Genomic DNA, 8,279 nt, shown 5'->3' on the forward strand with positions numbered 1-8,279 from the left:
CCACTCCTATTACAATACTTCATAGCCACTTAATATATGTAGTAACTGAAAAATTTAGTCACTTTTTGTCCTGACAGACCTTGGTAAAAAATTTTTATTAATACTATATTGTCAATAGTACTATAAATTTATTTTACCACATAGCCCTACAATATTAATTTATGATCAATAATTACAAAATTAATTAATTCCTAACATTATAATTACCATCCCTCTTTCCAGTACTGAGAGTTGAACCCAAGGCCTCAAGCATGGTAGGCGAGTTCTCTGCCAGTGAGCTATCCCTGTCATTACTAATGTTTAAAATTACTGACTTAAAAGGACATTTGTATAGTCTAAATTTCCTAATTTTTCTTTTCAGTGATGCAATTTAGTAGCGATGAAACCCGTGTGGAAACATATACTACCTGTAAATGATCTTGTATTTTCCATCTCGCCCTTTGTCTGATAAGGCAACCTCATAGCTATAAGGGAAGGAAAGGCCACCGTGGGGTCCACAGGACAGTCCGACAGGGGGTGCCCAGGACAGCACAACTGCTCTTGCCTGGATGTTTGACACCTGAAAAGAGAAGGAGGGGCGGGTTAAAGCATCTACATGCATTCTACATACATTCTACATGCATTCTACACGCTCCAAAGCAGCTGCCTTGAGTTATGGGTTTGTTAGCAATAACAGCAACACAAAAGTTGATCCAAGGCAACTTTAATTTTAATGAAAGTCTTATCTGTTGCTCTCCTGTCAAAGGCCTGAGGGCCAAAGGACACTCAGCTCCTGCAGCACCATCTTCAATGTGTAGGCTCACGAAGTCTGACACACACTCAGGCCTCCTGTGCCTGACAACTTCAAAGTAAACAAATATATTCCAGAAGCCTTCATGCTTCACTGGGAGTTGACCTACCCTGTGGAGTTAACACTGGCCCTATGGATTTCCAGTCTCCTCTCACCACTGCTTAGTCTGCTAGAGTTCCAATCTTTCCTCAGGCATCTCTGGACACTCTGCTGCCCAGAGCTCCAATCTGCTCAGTTTAGAACAAGTCTAGCCTTGGCTGCCTTCCCTGCCTGGCCTCAGCAGCCCCTCTATCTCAGGCTCTCTAAGTTATCTTCCCAAACAACTATTATTACAACTCTGTTTTCATGCCTGTTTCTAGAGAAACTTAACCTAATGCACAAGGCTTAATTCTTTTTTTTTATGTTTAGTGTTTTTATTTATATTTATTTATTTATTTATTTATTAAAGATTTCTGTCTCTTCCCGGCCACCGCCTCCCATTTTCCCCTCCTCCCCCAATTAAGTCCCCCCCCCTCCTCAGCACAACAGACTTCTAAACTTTAATTTCTAAGGACTACACCGTGGGCCCTGCTCTGGACAACTCGTTAGGATGAACAAAGGAGTGAGACTCAGTTCAACGCTAAAGCTCAGTGTTCACAGAGGCCTCAGAGCTGACGATTTCAGCTCCGGGCGGGAACACACAACCATGCAGGCCTATTTTTTTCTCCTATTTTTGCCACTATCTGATTGATATAAATTATGTAAATCTATATACTCAAAATAATTTGAAAGCACAAACGGTAAGGAGATAAATGCTGAGCACAGCTTTTCCCTCTGCTACCTACTTCAGTTTCAGGAGACATTCCTTCTGTGTAATCTCTGTCCTGTACAGACATGCCACCTCGGCGCATTAGCTAGATTCCCATGCATCCTTCGAGATCCCAGGAGAACTTCACCTCTCTGCCACCAACTAGCCTCGAAATCTCTCACGCGCTCCACTAGGTACCACACCTGAGTTCTAAGGAACCCAGTGTGGGCTGCAACCACTACCAACCACATCCGCAACCTGGGGACTTTAGCGCCTCCTAGGGCACAAACCAAGTTATAGTCACTGATGAGCAGTGGCTGCTAAACAAATGTTTGCTGAGTAAAAACTAAACCAGAGAGAATAAGGCACATCCAGTTTCTTTGTTATTTTGTTTTGAGGGAGGGTTTCTCTGTGTAACAGCCCTGGCTGTCCTAAAACTCACTCTGTAGACCAGGCTGGCCTTGAACTCACAGAGATCCACCTGCCTCTGCCTCCCAAGTGCTGGGATTAAAGGTGTGCACCAACACTGCATAGCGACATTTAGTCTCCCATAGAGGCAGCACAACAAACGACAGGCCGATGTGTAGCATCTCCTTGGACACAGGAGAGATCATCAAAGGACCAGTCAGCTACTGGGGCTCCAGACCACAGCCCTCCTGCTGCCAGACTTCCGCTCAACTATACCACCTAACGAGCCAGAATGTGGGACCAGGAACCACCCTGCCCTCTGATCTGCAGAATGACCATCCACACCCTCCAAGGTATTCTCCTGCCCCAGACTTGGCTTTGGTCTCTCCTGCTGCCCTAGGCTTAACAAACTTCTAAACACAGGTCAAAGGTTGCCTTTATTTCTGCATGAGTTGTCACAGTGCCCTTGTGAAGAGCTCTGGATGGAGATGATCAGGACAGTTTCCGGGCTCACAAGTCCGAGGAGTGTGTAATTAAGATAGGCTCTACAAAGGAACAAGCATGCTTCTGTTTGCTTATCGAAGGATTATTGATATCAAATTCATCAAGGTGGGGGGACGACCTCCCTGAATGTGGGTGGCACCAATCAACGGGCCAGGGTCCCAGGCTGGATAAAAAGGAGAAAATGAGCTGAGTAACAGCAGTCTTCACCCCTGCTTTCCAGCCAGGAATGCACCTTGACCAGCGGCCTCATGCGCCTGCCACCGACACAGCCCACCTTACTGGGCTATCGTATTTCAAAGTGTGAGCCACTGTGAACGCTTCCTCCCTCGTGCTGCCTTTCTCACTCTGTCCCAGCAACAAGACAAGTAGATAATACAAGAACATGGGGGACAGAGCAGGGCAGTCTGTGCACTGGGTGTGCTCTGGGGTAGACGGGGGACAGAACATGAGGACAGAGCAGGGCAGTCTGTGCACTCGGTGTGCTCTGGCCACATGTTCTGTCTTCTGTGTGTTCATTTCACTGCTGGGACACTGATCTCTTGTTAGCTGGTTTCTTTAATTAGCTTTTCAGACAGTTTCCCATGTAGACCAGGGCATATGCTGAATTCTCCCACACCCCTGTGTGAGTAATCCTGACCTATTGGTTATTTTACACAGCCTTGCACCATTCCTTGAACCAGGTGGGTAGTGACACTGACACTAGGATTGGTGGTGTGAACTACACACCGCAGAATAGTCTGGTGAAAGCCAGCGTATCAGATACCAAGCACTCATTCATAAATTCACACCCTTCAAAGTTCACGCTTCCTAGCAACTGCTACAAACACAGTTTCCTCCTTGAAGACTTAGCTACTTGAATGAGCAGAGACATGTGAAGGTAGATGGAACAGCTAATAGTGTTTACTTCTCCCTAGACTACAAGCCAGCCTTGAGATGTGAGTACCTGTGGACCTGCAACCTAGCCAAGGGCTTTCCCAACACAAGTGCACACTGGGAATGCAGCATGCTTCCTAAGGGTAGAAGTTCCTATGAATTCCTCCCTTAAGCTCTGAGGGCCACTGGAGTGCTGGGCCTCTCTTTGGACTTAGAAGTCACTACTACCTCAACAAGGACTCCAGGAAACTTTGAAGACAATGCCACCCGGGGGGGTCAATCCTCAGCCCCAGATGTGTTTACTTCAGTGGGTCAGGGCTGGACTGGTAAGGTGAGATGGGACTGGGGAGAGGGGGGGGGGGAGTCAAGCCTATGTCTAGTTACAGCATGTGGTCATGAACTTCACTTTGCCAACTTCTCTCTTTGTGAAAACTTTCTCAGCAGTGCTGATCACTGGGGCAGCCAAGGATGCTGCTCTTTTGTTCACTGCAGTGATCTCCATGGCTACAGAGAATCTCTGGAAGTGTAACAGTTGTATGGACCTCAGAACCACTAGAAGTCAATGCCTTTAGAAGCAGTGATAGAAGGGCTGATTGTTAGTTCTGGTAACACAGGTAACTGATGTCAAAGGGTCTTTGGGAAGTGGATGAGTGAGTCTGCATAGGAATTGGTTAACCATTTAAAATGCCTCACGGGCTTAGTAAACTATTGTCTACTTCTGAAGGGCTCACTGCCAGAACTTGGACTTTCCCACCTATTTCACAGTGCAGATTCTAACTGGGGAGCAAGCGGGTGTGGGTGTGAGGTGTAAAGTGTATCAACTTGTAACCATCCTTACATCCTTTCTCTCTGCCCCTTCTGCTCAGTGTCTAAATTAGCCTGTAAAAATGTATTATTTTATTCTCAGAATTTAGCTCTGTGGGAGGCCCTCCAATCTGGTGATGTACTATCCTAAGGAAATATTTCCACAGAAATGCTGGCTTGATGACTGCAGCAGCCTTCATGATGAATAAAGCAAAAAACCACACAGGAGGGAAAGGATAAATGATGGACATAAATGCACAACTCTGGGCTCCAATGTGCTCTGCATGGCAGCTGTTCCCAGATATCTCTCAAGGAAGCACTGACCAATCAACTGTTTCTTCAAACTAAACACTAGCCAATGGAAACGACACACAAACACAGCAGGTTATCTGCCGCCAATAGGTCCTGAAACCCAGCAGCCCACCAGGACATGGGAGCTGCACTGAGCACCACCATCTGAGAGGATCTAACCAGTGAGTCTGCTAACTCCTAAATCACAGAGGGCAGCATAGAGTTCCACCTCGGATAGGGCAGAGGCCATGACTGCCAAGTCCGCAAGGCACCCAAGTGCGTCAGCAGACAGGCTTTATGAAACTGGCCAGCTATTTGAGTCTCTTTTAGGGGACAGTAAGTGACTCACTCAATTTGGGGTGCCTAAAGTTACAGAAAGATGACTGGGGTCTGCAAGCCCCAGATGACACTTCTGCACTTGAATCATTAGCAGTAATCTCAAAGAAAAAGCATTGTTTTTCATTTAGAGTTGGTATAAGAGGTAGCTGAAGGGGACAAGGATAAAGAATTGCTCTTCAATTTATGGCTCAACCTTCTCCTGCAGCCTGGATTTTTCATCTGTTTGGTGCCTGGTGCCCTCCTCATCTCTGAATGCAGTATGGAGCTGCCTCTTGCCTAGCTACATGCTGCAAACTATAAGGAAAGCCTCTTCTAAGTATTCTAACACAGCATATAACTCTCTTCTCAGATCCCCATGCTGTCTTTATCACATTAACTTTAAAAGATGAAGATATTGAGGGACTTCAATTAATATCAGGAAGGAGCTAAACCTTGGCTAAGGTCGGGGAGACAGGTAACAGCCATACTGGGTACAAACCTACATGGGTCCCTTCCTCCCAGCTGCTGCCTGGCACTGTGACATCTTCTGTCCCTGCCTTCCTCCACACTGGCCAGTCTGGAGGCATCTATCCTACCCACCAGAGTCCAGGTATGTCTGGCAGACATTTCTTCAGCAACAACTGTCAAGGGTTCAGTATGTTTCAGGGACAGTGACAGCTAGGTCTGAGGGGCACAAAGACTACGGACAATCATGCATAAGAACTTTAGAAAGAAGGAACAAGAGAAAGAAGATGGAGTGAGAAAACTATGCAAATACCTAACTGGGCAGGGAATGAGCGGCTGTTAGCCAGCAGAGGCCGTTGACCAGGACGAAGGGACATGTACCAGCAGAACTCCCCACCACCCGCCTCAGTCTGAGAAGCCACCTGGGTCCTACGCAAGAGCAATCCCAACTCTTACAAGCTGAGCCCGCTCTTGGGCCCTGGCCTACGTTCTGAGACAGGTTCTCTCACTGAGTCTGGGCTCACTGTTTCAGCTGCACCTGATAACCAAGCCCTGGGAACCACTCCTCTCTGGCCCTCTCTGCTTAGACTACAGGTGTTCTCACACACTCGGGTTTTTGTTTGTTTGTTTTGTTTTTTTTGATGTGGGTGCTGAGATTCAAGCTCGGGTTCTCATGTTTGCACATCACACATCTGCCCGCTGCGTCATCTCCTTTTCTAACCTCCCTGCTCTTTATTTCTAGCCCCCATCTGTGTCTACAGTGTGGACTTCCATCTCTATGTTACAGTTTCCCGTTTCTGCTCTTGGTCCTCCTCTTTCCACAGCACTGAGTCTACCAGACACTCCCAACTGTGTGCTATATTCATTTTTCTGGATGTTCTGCAAGTGAGACAGACCTAATATGTCCAGGAACGGCCAGGAAAACACAAAAGGAGCCTAAGATGAGTGTGCCCTAATGGAAGTGCAGATACCTTCAGAAATACCCTTGAGTGCAATGTGTTCTAAGCAATGGCAAGAATACATCCAGGTCACAGTGGGACTGCAGGCCCCACCAGAGGTACTACAGACCATGACATCCAGCCACAGTGAGACTACAAGTCCACCAGAGGTACTACAGACCATGACATCCAGGCCACAGTGAGACTAGAGGCCCCACCAGAGGTACTACAGACCATGACATCCAGGCCACAGTGGGACTGCAGGCCCCACCAGGTTCTATAGACCACAAGGACCACCCACCTAGTGGCAAGGGCAACAACTGGGGAAGCTGTTGAGGGGATGCACTGAAGCTAAAAGCCCAGCTACTTTTGGTATCAAATGGGTAATCAATGAATCCATTTATTTTCAGAATGGACTTAATATCTGGCCCTCCTCGCCACATTGGACACAACCACCTAATTCTGACTCCTGGACCACATCCTACCCATCCTGTGGACTATGAGGAGTGGGAAAGTTCCCAAAACTCCCCCCCCCGCCCCACTCCCTCGGCCCATCCTCTTTCCAACTCACCTGGAAACCTGGACCAGTCTGCAAATGCAGCCCTGACTACTTAGCAACTTCGCCTGGGAAATCCCAAAGACCACTGCGTGCCCAGAGTGAGTTCAAATGTCTCAAGTCTCCACCAAGGTCCCTGACAAATGCCCTATAATGTCACCCCCCAACATAACCATGCTCCTTGGTTTAGTGCAGATGAGCCTGAGGTCAATTTGGAGTCTGCCCTTAAAGGGGCTCTTTTAAAAGGGTCTTGTAACAGACCAAGAATCAAGATTTTCCAATTCAGCCAGAAAAACACTCCCAAAACTTTGGCTCTAGCTCGGACAAAAAGGTTGAATCAACATTATAAATTTCTAGCTGAATTTCAAAACACCTGGCACACAGAACTGCAGTCTAGCATACCACCAGTCCTGCCCTCTTCCCTTGCCATGGCGCCCAGCGTCCTCCAGTATAGAAACATGGCTCTGAAATCTACCCAGGGAGATATCTGCGACCTCTGAGGCTTTCAAAATGTATTCTTCCTCCCTTTACAAAGGTAAAAAGAAATTAACAAGAACAAACTGTTCTGTAGACCCACAAAAATCTAGATGCTTCTAACCAAATTCAGAACATCAGCACTAAGGTAGTGGTTCAGTGGGTAGCTACAAAGAATCCCGTTCTAAATTTTCACGATCCATTAATAACTGACTACTGTCTCAAACTTATTATATTTGCAATGGAAAGGGGTCCTTCTGCTTACTGATGGTGTAGCAAAAAGACAAGCACCCTGGGAACACTTAAGAACATGCTGTTCTTGCTGAGAGGTCCAGAAGACATACCTGTGGTTTCTCTATTCCCGAAAGAATGTCCTGCACCCTCTTTACTTCCAACTCATACTCTGCAAAGACAAGAAGGGGACAAATGTTAGAAGACTGTCTGTTTCCTTCCCCAAACCGTAGTCACGGAGATCATCAAGTCGCTCAGCTGCACACTACTACACATTGCTGGTGCCACCTGGAGCACTGGCTGATGACATCACTGTGCTTGTGATAGCTTCCCCAGGTACACTGTATGTACTCTGTATGTACTCTAGCTTCCCAGAGTACAATGTATGTACTCTGTATGTATTCTAGTTTCCCCGGGAACACTGTATGTATTCTAGCTTCCCAGAGTACACTGTGTGTATTCACTGGGTTGGCTAGATTTGTCCTACTTCACTCAACACACACTGGGGAATAATGGGTCCTAAGAAGGGTAAGCAGGAGATCCATGCAAATACATAGAACATCTTTGTTGTTGTTGCCTTTTTTTTTTTTTTGAGACAGGGTTTCTCTCTGTGGCTTTGATCCTGTCCTGGAACTCCCTCTGTAGACCAGGCTGGCCTTGAGCTCACAGAGATCCACCTTCCTCTGCTTCCAGAGTGCTGGGATTAAAGGCATGCGTCACCACCACCCGGCTTCTAAGAGAAGATGATCTTGAGTGACAATGGAGTGATTCCAACTTTTTCTTCAGGATGCGTGTATGTACAATGTATCCATGTATTCATGTGTAGTTTTCTTCAGGATG

The 8,279-nt window shown here is 46.8% G+C and overlaps 1 protein-coding gene across 3 annotated transcripts in view; it reads right to left on the reverse strand.

Moving 5' to 3' along the window:
* Nucleotides 1-8,279, reverse strand: part of Fndc3b (fibronectin type III domain containing 3B) — a 291,701-nt gene that overhangs the window by 75,556 nt on the left and 207,866 nt on the right. For all 3 annotated transcript variants that reach the window (XM_005343904.2, XM_026782781.1, XM_013347920.2), the window contains exons 7-8: nt 7,553-7,611; nt 408-559 (exon numbers count right to left, since the gene is read on the reverse strand). In XM_005343904.2, coding sequence (XP_005343961.1) covers nt 408-559; nt 7,553-7,611 — 211 coding nt within the window. The remainder of the gene's footprint in view (nt 1-407; nt 560-7,552; nt 7,612-8,279) is intronic.

The sequence above is a fragment of the Microtus ochrogaster genome, chromosome 1 (genome assembly GCF_000317375.1).
Source record: "Microtus ochrogaster isolate Prairie Vole_2 chromosome 1, MicOch1.0, whole genome shotgun sequence".
NCBI classification, from domain to species: domain Eukaryota; kingdom Metazoa; phylum Chordata; class Mammalia; order Rodentia; family Cricetidae; genus Microtus; species Microtus ochrogaster.